At 42.8% G+C, this 14,487-nt stretch overlaps 2 protein-coding genes across 44 annotated transcripts in view; both read left to right on the top strand.

Annotated features, from left to right (window-relative positions):
- LOC122570551 (longitudinals lacking protein-like) overlaps positions 1–14,487 on the top strand; it is a 148,897-nt gene that overhangs the window by 36,852 nt on the left and 97,558 nt on the right. Inside the window, exons 7-8 of one of the 43 annotated variants that reach the window (XR_006317839.1) lie at positions 12,333–12,786; positions 13,581–13,706. The exons of 29 other annotated variants lie outside the window; for them this stretch is intronic. Coding sequence is in view for 11 of the 14 variants with exons in the window: in XM_043733000.1 (XP_043588935.1) it covers positions 10,234–10,460; positions 11,144–11,263 (347 nt within the window). In the remaining 3 variants the exon portion in view is untranslated. Of the gene's footprint in view, positions 1–765; positions 2,465–2,493; positions 2,977–3,183; positions 4,021–4,059; positions 4,187–5,601; positions 6,895–7,001; positions 7,319–8,467; positions 9,330–9,369; positions 9,487–10,233; positions 10,461–11,143; positions 11,511–11,631; positions 11,992–12,332; positions 12,787–13,580; positions 14,131–14,487 lie in introns of those variants that run through there. 13 more of the 43 variants (XR_006317838.1, XR_006317837.1, XM_043733000.1 and 10 more) reach the window with 13 other exon arrangements.
- The window catches only part of LOC122570562 (zinc finger and SCAN domain-containing protein 26-like), a 137,835-nt gene that overhangs the window by 20,233 nt on the left and 103,115 nt on the right, over positions 1–14,487 (top strand). The gene's annotated exons all lie outside the window — the stretch shown is intronic.

Below are 14,487 nucleotides of genomic sequence, written 5' to 3' on the forward strand. Positions count from 1 at the left end.
GAAAATTAAAAGAATAAGGAGTCGAAGCAAGGATACTACTAAACAGTTGATACATATCTCTGCAATTTATTTAGAAATGTTACTCTATCTCTACTCTAGTTACAGTTATTCCAAGTATTATTAACGCATTTTCCTCCGAACGCATAATTTTCTTCGAACGATAAGGACGAGAATAAAGCTAACGCGATCATTTTTTCGTAGAATCGTCTGAAACTGTTGGTTAAGATTAGAGCGACGACGACGCCGCCGCCGCCGCCGCTGCCGAGGCCGAAAATGGCATTCATATTTTGATATTTTATTGAAAATCCCTGACACAGTGTTAACTCAGAATGCTTTTCAATGATTTTCACTATTGTTCAAAGACGGATCGTTGTTGTCGATTCACCTTGTTTAATGTTTGTTACCGACCTACTCTGAATAAAGTACCTTTTCAAAATAACTGTCGCATCTCAACGAGTCTCATGTTATTTACGTTTTGTGGGATTTTTATTTGTTCGTTATTTTTCGTTAGCATGATTGTCGTTAAGAAATAGCAATGTCTTCGATTCTTTCTCCGCCGTTTGCGAAAACTCGAACGCGATACGCGCGGCGACGTATCGTTACTCGTCGCAATCCTCATTTTCCATTTACGAGAAAATATAAGGTACGCGCTTTCTTCCTCCAATTATCGAAAGTTTCGGCCCTCTAATTTTTAAACAGCAAAAACGCTTTTCGTGCTTTGTCCATTGCCACATTGTACTGATACCGATCACTGAATTTTTCCAGGTTTCAGACAATTTGCCGCGTCAAGAATGTTATTGAGCGCAGGACAGCGCGGCAGACTTTACAGGAGTTTCGTACCGAACAGTAACCAGAGGTACCCTTGCGGCAATTGCACGAGCGTTTTCGGCCAGAAACGAAGTCTCCTTACACACTTGAGATACGAGTGCGGCCAACCACCGCGCTTCAAATGTCCGTACTGTGATTTGATCTCGAAGAAGACATCCAACGTACAGAAGCATATACGACGGAAGCACGAGGGCAACGCGGTCTATGTTCAGGATATTTATCGACTACCAAACCTGGCCGTTTGAGCGATTATCCAGCGACATAGTCTTTTCTTTTTACCAGCTTCGTTCGTACTCTTCTCAGCTATATCTTCCATTTCACAATCTTCTCCTCTGGTTACATTGCGATACAACAACGTTACTAATATGTGCTGAAAGCTTTTGGTAAAAGTGACAACATCGAGATCTTTCTACCGATCCGATCGCTACATGGTCAAAACTTGCAAAGAATTCTTCATTCTTCCGTGGATATATGGAACGTAACGATGCAACCGAATACTTTTTATACAATATTACTTCTAATATTCTTCAGATTTCGTCCCTATTTCTTTTTACCTTTCTTCCTTTATCTCTCTTCCTCCCTCGTTCTCGTTCTTTTTATTCTCGTTCTCCCATCTAGACATAACAACTATAACAGTGAGATCGCGGTGGAAAGAAACAAAGAGTGAGAGAGAGAAAGAGAGGGGGAGGGAGGGAGAGACGATATAGTCGCGGGGGAAATGCAAGTTTGATTAGTTTTGCGAACAACGCAACAATTCAGCATTTTCGTTCGCCATGCGTGTGTCGTACTCGACGTCTACGTCGAACGTTGAAAATGTATCGTCTACCACAGCGATTTTCAACTAGTTTGCCGCGAGTATTTTTAAAAGCTTCAATGCTCAACTACCTTCTTTTTCTTTATTATTCATTCAGGGCTACTGACCTCTTATCCCTTAGATCGTCAAACGAAGATATCACAACAGCCGAAAGAACAATAGCCGCCCGATGCGAATTCCCTGTCTTGAACCACATCTATCACATTCTTCGACATGTCGCAGAATCTTAGCAATTGCTTTGCGTGTGCCGTGAAATGAAGAAGGTTGAAAATCGCTGGTCTACCGTGATCCACGTGCACGTTTCACCAATAAAGAAATTATTTGAACATTGAAAAATGTCACTTCTGTCGCCTGCTCGAAACTTGATATTAACCTGAAACGACGATCATTTTAGGCATAGTGTTAATATTAAACGAGAGACGTTTTTTCGGCATAACGAGCATTTATGCTTTCAGCTACCAAGCTACCGAGGTATGGAAGCGAAAAGATTTGGCTGCAGAATTGTACGAGTAACTTTCTCAGATGCAAAGGGTGTGGAATTGATTATGTTTCGCGTATGTGGTCGTTAAGATCCTATGAATAACCTGCCGTGTATAGTCATCGATCATAATCACGATCTCGATCACGTATAGAAACACGTGAACACATACGGTAGAAGAAGTATCCTGGTATCGATGTCGGCGTGCATCGATTTGAAAGCTCGTTCGAAGAACCCGATTCTACGTTATTTCCTCGTTTTATGTTTCGTTTCGTTAAATCCGACGTTTCTCGATCGATTGACAAATCCACGTTCGTGAATCGTTCAAGGTACATCGACCTACTTCTTTGCAATTTGTTTCTTCTGTTCGCAGACGAGTCGCTTACCTTTGAAGCTCTAGTGGATGAACCAGATGCTTCCACGTCCTTCACTGCGCAACACGTACGCAACGTCAAGTTTCCCTGTCCAAATTGCAGCAGCGTTTTCAACCGGAAGAACAACTTGCAGAAGCATCTCAAGTACGAGTGTGGACAGCTGCCGAGGTTCAAGTGTCCTCATTGCGAGTATCTTTCGAAGAAAACGTCCAACGTCCGCGCGCACATCCGGTCCATTCATTTTGGTTCTATCATTTACGTGATCGATCTTAAATCGAGCTGTGTGTGATTGTTTGTAAGTTGTACTTGCAAGTTCGAGCTTTGAATATCGATACTCGTTAAGGGACAACAAGAGATCTGAGGAAATTAGAAAGTAAGGATGAGAAGGGGACAGGGGGAGAGTTGCAATATCTTTTTTACGTTTAAGTTCAATTTTTATATATTTTTGTATACAGTCGCAATAAAGTTGTCATTTACTTAAACATAACGCACGCACGTAAAGAGAGCAGCTTGGAAACGATCGAGTAACATCGTTCAATTCCTTTATCGTACGATGCTTGTTGGTGTTTTATTTTCAATCTATCCTTTCCTTGGTATCCTATCCATCGATATGAAATCAGGCGTCCATAAATGGAACGTGTTCGTTGCTCTAGAGCGGACTCTGACGAGTTCCAAACATTTTCTTGCAGATCTGGAACATCTGGGTGGCTTCAAGATACCGTGCAACGTGATGTCAAGACCAACGGAATTTCAGGACCGCAACAAAGACCGATTTCCTTGTCCAAAGTGTACGAGTACTTTCAACCGGAAGAACAATTTATATTCACACTTAAAGTTCGAGTGCGGCCAATTACCAAGATTCGGTTGTCCGTATTGCGATTACGCGTCAAAGAAATCTTCGAATATACGCGCGCATGTACGTCGAAAGCATCACGGATACAAAGTCAACGTTATCAATGTGTCGCGTAACGCGACCTGTGGTACTGCAACGGAAGATGAAAACTCTGAAAAAATCGAGCAAACCATTTAACAAACGCGTTTTGAATTTGACTATTGCAAGACGTGTCATCTCTCATCGCGTTATTCTTCTACCATAGTAGTCGAACCCGTCTTATAAATCGTTGTACATACGCGCAAAAGTATGTGCACTAGGTGTTTTTTTTTCTGTATAGCATTTTGACGTCAGTTCGCGATGATCATCTACTATGTAAATACATCAAATTACCACCCTTCTTCTTCTATACACCACTTTCGAATAGCGCCGTTTCTGCTTTGACGCAATAATTTCATTTTGTAAACAATAAAATATCAAGCTGTTATGTAATTATGATCATATAGGAGCGGTCTTTTTATTATTTCATCCTTTTCTTCATGGAAGATGTTGCGTCGCGGAAATCGAACATCTCGCATCCTGGCGTGTCATTGACACCCTGGAGATCGACGTCCGAAGAAGGTTTGACATCAGCTCCGATTCTTATTTTCCTCTAGTTCCTCTTTGTGTACGCAGAGTTCCCGATAGTATGAACCACTCTGACACGGGTGTCGCGTTCTTGTTTCTGTTCCAGGTATAAATTACTGTGTGTTCACCGATGCGGCAATGCACTCGCAAAACCTTCTTCTTCAACGACCAACCCACGGCTTCTCGAGGAACGCTACGATCGTTTCGACCTCCGATTCCTTGAGAATGATCGCACGGAAGTTCCCTTGTGGCAATTGCACCAGCGTCTTCAGTAGAAAAGGCGGTTTGACCTATCATCAAAAATTCGAGTGCGGTCAGAAGCCACGATTCAATTGTCCGTATTGCAACTATTGCGCCAGACACATCTCGAATGCTCGACGACACGTTCGCAAATGTCATCCAGGAAGAGAAGTGTACACCGTAGATCTTTGCCAGTTGCAACAGCACGTTGCTTGAGATTGCGCTCGCCTAAGATTCGAAAATTCGTGCACGGAAGGATACGGAGAAAGGAAGAAGAAACTTGGCAAGAAGCCGGGGATCGTAAAATCTGAATCGATTAGACGCGATGAACGCGACGAACGAATGCATTCCCAAATGAAATTTTCTGTATTGTTTTATAACATCCTCGTTTTGGACATTGTCGTCGGCATCGTCGCCGTCGCCTCGTAGAACGGTACTGATCGATGCTCCTGTAAAAGAAAAGTGTTCAAATCGTACGCCATAAATAAACTGGTATCGAATCGATTCGTTTCAACAGGCATTGCGTCAGACTGTTCGAATTAATACCGAAAACGATTATGTTCTTCATGATGGTTCCGAAAGAATTTGATTTACTTCTTACAAGGGGGAAAAAAGGAAGGACGTGGGAACGCGTAAAGATGTCGCGTTTAGGAGTACGATTGGAGCAGTCTTTTCCTATTTTAATGTCGCACTTGCTACGTTGGACTTGCGACGTTTCAGAATTGATCACGATTTTCTTTCCTTTCTTTTTTCTAGGAGTTCCAAGCACCTCGTCGCGCGTTACGGTTTGTCGGTAGAAGCTACCTTCTGGGAAGAAGAATCTTGGAAAACAGATGATTGAAGCCGGATACGTACACGTACGCGAGAGTAGCCAGTATCGAATGAGAAATTTCGTGTTCGACGAAATATGAAAATTTGTAGCCTTGCATCTTTTGTGGGTCTCGGCGAGTAATCGACCAAAAGGCGTACAGTATCGACCGATTCCGTAAATGGAACGTTTAACTTATCGTGATACGGTTTAGAGGAACAGAAAAGTGCCATGTATATTCGACACATCGTATTTGCAACACATTTGCAAACACCGAGCAAGCTTTTCATAAATATATGAAATGGTATCTTATTTGTTAGTTACATTTATTGGCAAAGGGATATATATGTATATATTTATAACACACATACAATTATATATTCGTAATAATATATATATATATATCTCCAATTCCCATCTTTTCCTTTTGTGATTATCAAATATACCTAGTTGATGACTGGTTTGGTGACACACAAAACGTTCCCCGAGGTATGTCCCTGCAAGCAAACTTGAAATTACTTATCGAACCGCATTGAAAAACCGACGGTTGACCAGACGAACGCAATATTTGACGAGATTTTTGTGTTGTTTTTGTTTCAGAGTATTTCCAATCAGCAGATTTTGCGTATGTTTTGGCTGACCGGAGAAGACGTCGACCTTATCAGAAAACCAGAATTTCGGTAAACCGATATGCGGAGAAGCGAAAGTTTCCTTGTCCGACTTGCCCGAGTGTCTTCAGCCATAAGAATAATCTCTACTATCATTCCAAATTCGAGTGCGGCCAGTTGCCGCGATTTAACTGTCCTTATTGTGTATATAGGACGAAACACGTGTCTAATGTGCGTGCTCACGTGCGTAGAAAGCATCCTGGTCATAACGTTTACGCTATCGACGTCTGTAAAATTTTGGGAGCGTAAATATACTACGCGGCACCAGTTTCAACATGTTGGCCTGTGTTCTTAGAGCGCAAATGCGATTGCGATTATTATGACGACGATAACGACGATAATGACGACAATGATATGACGAGAATAACACTTTTTCGATAGTTGTCGGCAATGGAAAATTCGTAGAATTCCTTACGTGTCCTCAGACGCATCTTACTATTATCGTTATCTGATTATATAATATAATACATTGCTTGTTCTTGCATCGTATTACGACATGTACGAAGCAGGACGGTTTAATTTCCGAACATTTGCAGATTAAATGTCGTTCAAATTTGTTTTTTATATTCGATAATCAAGAATGATATTAGCCTGATTAAATTATAAGCCAGTGCTAACTTGTACCATACCGATAGGTTTACTTCTAATCCTAATTCGCAAAGAACGTAGCGTGCTATATTTATATGTATCTATATCTATAAAAGTATTTTTAAATGTCCAATGTACTTCCAAATGAAACATGTACTACCAGTGAAGTTATGAAGACGAATTCTATAAAGATCGGTTTTTAATTCTATCTTCTTTAATAGAGATTCCGTTTCATTCGCACAATTCTGTATTTTTTTCTTTGCCCGGAGCATTAACAGTCGTGTTCTGTTGTCCCTTTCTTCTTTCCCTTCTCATTTTACTGTTTTGCCTCCAGCTTGTGCTGTCATATCGAAAGGATGGACATTTTTGGATCCGGAGACGGTAGCGAAACGAAGTAAAGTCGTCTCGTCGATCCATGGATCTAAACTTATGCGCAAAATGTCATTTCAACATGTACGAAATGCCCTGTAATGAATGCGAAAGATAATAGTATGAAGCAGAAAATCGCAACCACTCGACTCGTTCATACGTTGCATTTTTTTCCCAAATTTCCAACAAATTGTGTTCATTTAGTTATTATATATCGTGATCTGTAGTAGCGCTTGGGCGAAGCAAGTATGTTCGTGAAACGGAAACGATTCTCCGAGCGGCAAGCGTCGCGAGCGGCTTAGTTGTTATATGTTTGGAATTGAAAAACGTTGAGCGTTTACTAGAATTAACCGTAAGAACGTCTGCATTTTCCAGAAGAGGTACCAAGACCGATCGAGAATTATGGGTGGAATCGAGCGGTGGCAAACCGCAAGGCGACTACTCATCCTCGGGCTCGACACAAAGTGCTGCACATTTGCCCAAAATGTGGCAGGCCTTTCAACTGGCGATACAATCTGCAGCACCATTTGAAGTACGCGTGTGGACAATTACCGCGATTCAACTGTCCATATTGTGCTTACAGGACTAAACACACATCGAACGTTAGAGCCCATGTGCGTAGAAAGCATCCGGGTAAAGAAGTCTACGTTGTCGATCTAATGAGCGCGCAACATTAAACCGTGACTAGAGCGCAGCGTATATTCTCGCGAAACTGCGAATCGATAACCGGACGAATCTTCAATAAAACAGTTCTAAGCCGAACACTCGCCCTTTGAAAACTCCTTGTGTGCATGTTACCTCGTTCGTCTATCGTATATTGTGATTAAACGCAATTGATGTGTATGTACATCGAAATTTATTGTTAGAGAAACGATGATCGAATCCGTCATTTTATACGAAAATTGACTCGATACGACGAATATCGTTCCTGCTAATGTTTCATGCAGTTGCGTGTACGTAATGTCATAAACCGTGAATGAAAGACCGATATTTGTGCTTTTTTCAGAGGCAAACTACTTAGTACCGCACCAGAGGCAGAAGAACGTTCGTTGGTCGTACTCGCCGACCAGAGGAGGCATGTTTTCGCGAACGAACGACCAGCACGGACAAAAGTTTCCTTGCGGAAATTGTCACAGCGTATTCAGCAGAAAGTACAGTCTTCAATATCATTTGAAGTTCGAGTGCGGACAATTGCCGCGTTTTAATTGTCCTTATTGTGTGTATAGAACGAAACATCCTTCGAACGTGCGAGCCCACGTGCGCAGAATTCACCCTGGCAACGAAGTTTACGTTGTAGATATAAACAAAATTGGTCAACTTCTATGATTTTCGTAGCGCATACCCGTTCTGTTACTTTCAGGGATAAATATATTCATCTATCTCTATATTTTGCCTCTTAACGATGCAAGTTCCTTAGTTTCAAAGGAATTACTCTTATGTGAATCAACTTGCCATTGATTCACGTTTGACAAACATTCACGAACTAAGTTTTTACCATTTGCAATGCTTCTTCCACTGTATTTTTGTGCTTGAGAAAAGCTAATATTTGCTGGAACCCCATTCTCTCTCTCTCTCTCTCCCTCTGTCTGTCTGCCTCTCTCACTCTCTCTCCTGCCTCTTGTTTCACTATGTTACGATTTAATTTGTCTTTTGTATATAATGGTTTTTTTTTTTTTAAGTAGTCAACTGTTTACAGCGATATTATTAATGTTAAGGGATTGCGAAGCGAAAAGAATACATAGGTCGCGTCGATTGGAAAGTATGAAATTTTTTCTCGTTTAAGATGGAGACGAAAAGTCGACATAGTCGAAAGTCATTTGGTTGACCTTTTCTGTTCACAGGTGTTCAATGTCCGGTATCGAATTGTACGTGTTACCGTGATGGACCTCGTTGCATCTACGATCACTATCGAAACGAACGAAGCGAAAATTATCCTTGCCATAAGTGCGGTAACGTTTTCACGCGAAAAAATAATTTGTATAATCACCTAAAGTTTCAGTGCGGCCAGTTGCCGAGATTCAATTGCCCTTATTGTCCGTATCGTACGAGGCATTCTTCGAACGTCAGGTCTCACATACGTAGAATGCATCCTGATCAGGTGGTGTACGTTCTGGATATACACGGTGACCAACAGAATAACGAAGCTAGTAACAACTGAATTTTTGAACGATCAACGAGACGATGCTTGACAAGCTGTCATCAGATTGATCCAATGATGCAGCCAAATTCTTTCTACTCTTATTGTTAGCTCCTCCTTCGTTTTCTTTTCTTTCTGTTTCTCTTCCCTGCGAAAACGGAAGAGACGCAGTCCCGTACAAAATAAATCGACAGCGCTGAGACTGCCCGTTGCGCAATGTGGCATAAACTTTTGTATTTCTCGATAGCATTTAACGTAGGACAAGTTGATCGGCTATGCGAGCAAGCGACAGCCAATTTTTCTGTATCGTACGACAAGCTGAACATTTGTTTTGGATGGTATATCGCGTGTGGCAGCTTCTACCGGTTTGTAAGTTCGTTACACCAGAGCTATTGTCATTTTCATCGTCTTCACGGATGATATATAATGTTACTTACGATCTCTGTACTAGTCAATGATCGTCGATCGTCTAATTTTTGCAAATTTCCTCATTTTATCATTCGGTTTTCGCGAAGAGATGGATTCTTTCGATACGCATTCGTAGATCTTTTCCACGAACGAAACGCACGTATAAACTCGCAATCAGCCAGACCCGTTTCGTTCCAGATACTACGGGCCCGTTCAGCGTGTTCGGGATCAACGTTGGTATCGAAGACGACCAAGGCCAAAGTATCGGCAAACTCTGGTCCCGATCGTCGAACCAAACCGATTTAGACAATAACTTTAAGACGAAGAGGTTTCCCTGTCCGAACTGTACCTGTGCCTACAGCCAGAAATACTCGTTGAATCGGCACCTGACCTATGAATGTGGCCAAGAACCCCGATTTAAATGTCCCCACTGCGAATATCGATGCAAGAAATCGGCCAACATTTATGAGCACGTGAGAAGAAGACACAAAAACTGTCAGGTATACGCGATCGACGTTCTAAAGATCGCTCGTAAGGAAGAGACTTAACCATTCGTTCCTCGTACATTCAACGATGCTTCACCGAAGTAGCAGCTGCCATTTTCTACTTTGCTCCTTATGCGTTTCACTTGATTAGGGGAATTTTTAAATTCTCTTTTTATAACGCCATTCTTTTTTTTTTTTTTACCATTTACGAATTATATCAGTAACTATAAATAAAGACATACGTTGATTGAAAAACGGTTGGTCCTTTGTCGTCGTTTATTTCATCTCCTATCCTTTCCACGCGATATCGAGACGCAACGTGACTCTTCTCTCTTCCTCTTTGCTCTACTTTGCTTCGCTCTGCTCTACGCTGCTTCTCTCTGCCCTGTTTCGCTTTACGCTCATTGTCGGTTCTGCCCAGCCCTGTCCTGCCCTTTTCTCTTCTCTGTCCCGCTCTGCTCTGCGGTCTTCGCGTTCTTTATATCCTTCATTGTTGTTATCCACGTTAGAGCGAGTTAACGAAACACGCTTTACAAACGATAGCTGTTTACGTTCAGTGGTGAATCTTCTTTTCCAGGCGTCGTCTCGCGTTTGGTTTGCGCAACTTGGAGACAGCGCAAATCGACCGCCCAACGACTCTCCGCTGCTAATAAAAGGTTCTTCTGCTCTAACGCTTGCGGCAGTTCTTTCACTCACCGCGGCTCCCTAACCAGACATCTGCGTTACGAGTGCCGACAAAATCCACGTTTCAAATGTCCGTCTTGCGACTTTCGTTCTAGATGGACGTCGGACGTCTATAGGCACGTACGTAGAAGACACGAAGGTAGCGTCGTACGTTGCATCGACATCGGTAGAAACTAACATTGCGCAAGATGCAAATAATTGTTTTCTTGTACTCGAAGAGTAAAAATGTCTCACAATAAAAGCTTGTTCATTTGTCATTGTCGCGTTCTACTCTCGACTTGGGAGGCGTGCGAGTTGCGATGCGGTGAGTCGCCTCATTTTTACAGCGTCGAATGAAAAACAGGGTGCTGTTGTAAAACTTGTGGTGTATTCGATAGGAATCGAGGCTCGTCATCATGTTCGTTGAAGCGTCGTCAACCGTTCGGAGCATGCCGATCGGACGCGTTCGTGCACAGGCACAAAAGAATCGAATCAGACCGAAACGCGTGTTCACGAGGGAAAGAGGCTATCTTCCGCTAAGAGGGCTAAGAGCGTCTCAGCGGGTATAACGTTTGGAATTTCGTCTTACAATGTATGCGAATAGAGTAAAGGTGCAACGACGCGTGCGAAATTCGCGCGTTGTTGTCCTTCGCGCCTCGTAAAGAAGAAGGAGCGCGCGAGGATCGTCGAATACGCACCGTGGACGTTGATCGACCGGACGTTTCGATCCAACTTAAACGAGTAAACACGCAGCTCCTTCACGCCGCTTCTCGGACTTTTATCGATCCGGATAATTGACCGCGAGTATTTTGTTCTGCTTTCAGATTCTCGATATCACGCGAACGCTTGCTACAAGAAGCGACGAGTACGGTTCAACGACGCGACTTACAAGCAATATCCCTGCCCTAATTGTCCGAGCGTTTTCGTTTGGAAATGCACGCTGAAGAGACATTTGCGTAACGAGTGTGGACAAGAACCGCGCTTCAAGTGTCCCTACTGCGTGTACCGTGGTAAATGGAAGGCCAACATATGCAGGCACATCAAGAGAGTTCACAAGGATTGCAGCATCTACGTTCTCAGCGCCTAGAATTCTTTTATTCGATCGATTCTTTGCGATTCCATCGGTCGAACCGTGTTTTGTCATCCCGCATTAATTCCTCTTAATAAACTGAGTATATGACGAAGCGAAAAGTTGCGTTCTTTCTGCGCATACTCCAAGTATCGAAACGACACTGACGATGAGTCGAGGTAGCGAACGAGCCAACAACCGATTTATCGCAATGAGAAAATTTCGTCTGTTCGTTTGTTTCAGATTCCGTGCAAAGTTGGTGGCCGTACAGGGAAGTTGGTAGATCGACGAAATGCAGATCGACGAAACTGCGCAACGCGATTTACATTTGTCCAAGTCCTAATTGCGCCAAATCGTTTAATTGGAAGGGAAACTTGAACAGACATCTGAGATACGAGTGCGGCGTGCAGCCACGATTCAAGTGTCCGTATTGCGAGTATCGTTGCAAAGTTAAAGGAGACGTGAGCAAGCACATACCAAGAAGACATCACGGTTTGGTCGTCTACGTGGTCGACTTGTTCACCGCCTCGTCTTCCAACTAGTCGACCTCCACGGAAACCCGAAACCTGTATTTTCATTCGAATAAATCGCCTTATAATGTAATTCGCCTTTTCCAAGTCGCGTGCTAGTTTTTACGACTAAAACACGTTACGTAAATCGCACGGTTCCATCACGAGTATACGTTACTTTCCTATCGCTGTTTTCTCGCTGCCTCTCCCTTCTTTCATTGCAGGTAACAGCAGGTAATTATAGGCGTACACAACGATTATGCACATGCTTTTTTTCGCTCCTGGACGGACGATGAAATACGATCGCGATCCGATGGTATCGGATCATCGGATTTATAGGGCCACGTTTCCTTGATTTTTCTCGCACGTTTATAACACATACTCGATGCCATATTCCAAGAAGCGTTTGATCGCGGACGATTCCTTCTTTTTCAGGGCACAATGGATCTACGTCATTGAGCGGTCACCAACGCACGAATTGCCTCGTGAAAACTACCAAGTACGCCTGCCCGAATCCCAACTGTCGAAGCGTATTCGCTTGGAAGAGAAACTTGACCAGCCATTTGCGCTATCAATGCGGCCGACAACCGAGATTCAAGTGTCCTTATTGCGACTACGTGTGCAAAGTTAAGGCTGATATACGCAAGCACATCAGGATCAAGCACAAGGACAAAGACGTCTATGTGATCGATATTTGTAAATCGTGGGAAATTGTTAGATGAATCGTCTTGAGACGAGCAGCGAAGGTCAACGAGAGAAGCTAGGACCGAGCTTGAGATTCGATGAGAAAAGAACGCGCGGCCGTGTTGTCAAATGATCCGGTCCGATACCTTTTGTCGACTTGCGATTGCGACGAAACATCGTAAAATCATCCATAACGAGAATCGAGGTTCGCTCCTTGCCGACGCTTTGCATGCAATCGTGGCCTTTTCCCCTTGTTGCTTTAGGGTTTCGGCATTTATATCAGCTACACGCAGACACTAACAACGAATCAAAGTTTTTCACACGGTTCGGAATCATGTCCTTCCATGTTTATTTCTCGTTTTCCACCTGTTGTCGTCGAACCTTCCACTATCGCGATATTTTCGGAACGCAACGGAGCCGACGAGTTCGGGTTTAAACTGAAATTAAATTGTCCGTTTGAAATTGTTTGTCATAAAGTTAACGTATTTTGATAACTATGCGACTGAACCTTTTATTTCACTGTCGTCTGTCTCAAGGATATTTTCGCTCAGGTGCCTAGTATACAGTTTTCTCGAGAACCACAAGCGCCACACATGGGCGCAGATCGAAGTTACGTTCAATAAAGTAAATCAAAATTCAAAGTACTCGCGAGTCTTTATTTCAAGCAAAGTTCACCGTTCACTCCTTTATCCGAGCCGAAAGGCTCAAAACAAACTCAGATCGCTAATTCGCGAGATCGTGTAGAACACGTCCTTTCCTTCTTTTTTTTATCTCTCCTTTTTTTTTCTTTGTCTTCCTCTCCTTCGTCTTTCCTCCATCGTCTCTCGCTTTTCAGGACATTTATACTCGTTCTTATTTTTCGATTCCTTTTCTTTTTCTATTATTGTGCTGGCATCCTTTATGCATTGTGTACGCTATTTATACTCTGATGGGAAGTAGTCTTGCGTATACGCAATAAATAAATGGAATTAAATTAATGTGAAATTTTCCTCCTTTTAGGTATCCATGCCCGCGTCGTCGTTCAGACTAGAACGAGAAGGTCGGATCCGTTTACCAAGACAAAGAGGTTTCCATGTCCAAATTGCACGAGTGCCTTCACCCAGAAACCGAGTCTGACCAGACATTTGCGTTACGAATGTAGACAAGAGCCACGATTTCAGTGTCCCTACTGTCAACAGAGAAGTAAAAAGACGTCGGATATATACACGCACATCAGAAGAAAACACGCGAATTTGAAAGTTTTCGTCATCGATCTTCATGAATTGATGGCGCACAACTCATACAACTCGTACAAAATGAGTCGGCTATGAAGCAAGTTGCAACAGCTGGTTGCTTCGTTTCGCCAACATTTTTTTCAAGACCGAGTTTACCACTGTCTGATTTCTCCCGAATTATCTTCTTCTAACTTAAATACTATACAGACTGATATACGTGTGAGCGAGCATGCGCTTGCCTCTGTGCATGCACAAGTACGTGATTATGAACATAATGGGAATGGAATTATCTTTGAAAATATCAGGCAGAAATTGATTTTAATAAAATTTTATTCGTTTCGATCGTATCGCATATATATACCATTTATTTGAACCACGCGTTCCAACCCTTTGTCAGCGTCGTTTCGTGTTTCTACGATGCAAAGCGATTCTTTTCAGGTCACTTTGCCCAGCGATACAGCCAACGGGAATCGCAACGCGCGGTTAAAATCGTTCGCTGATCTTTCTGTAGCGCGTGATTCGAACGTTTCCAGTATTCGATCGGTTATCGATCTTTCGATACGTCGGCGTCGTTGTTTTCGTCGTTGTCGACCTTCTCCTCCTCCGTCTGCTGTAGTTGTTGCATACGCGAATTCTGTCGTCGACGATCTATGCGACTCGAACTAGCTCGTAGACTGTGCGCGAGTATTTTG

The sequence above is a fragment of the Bombus pyrosoma genome, linkage group LG9, assembly GCF_014825855.1.
Source record: "Bombus pyrosoma isolate SC7728 linkage group LG9, ASM1482585v1, whole genome shotgun sequence".
Lineage (NCBI taxonomy): Eukaryota > Metazoa > Arthropoda > Insecta > Hymenoptera > Apidae > Bombus > Bombus pyrosoma.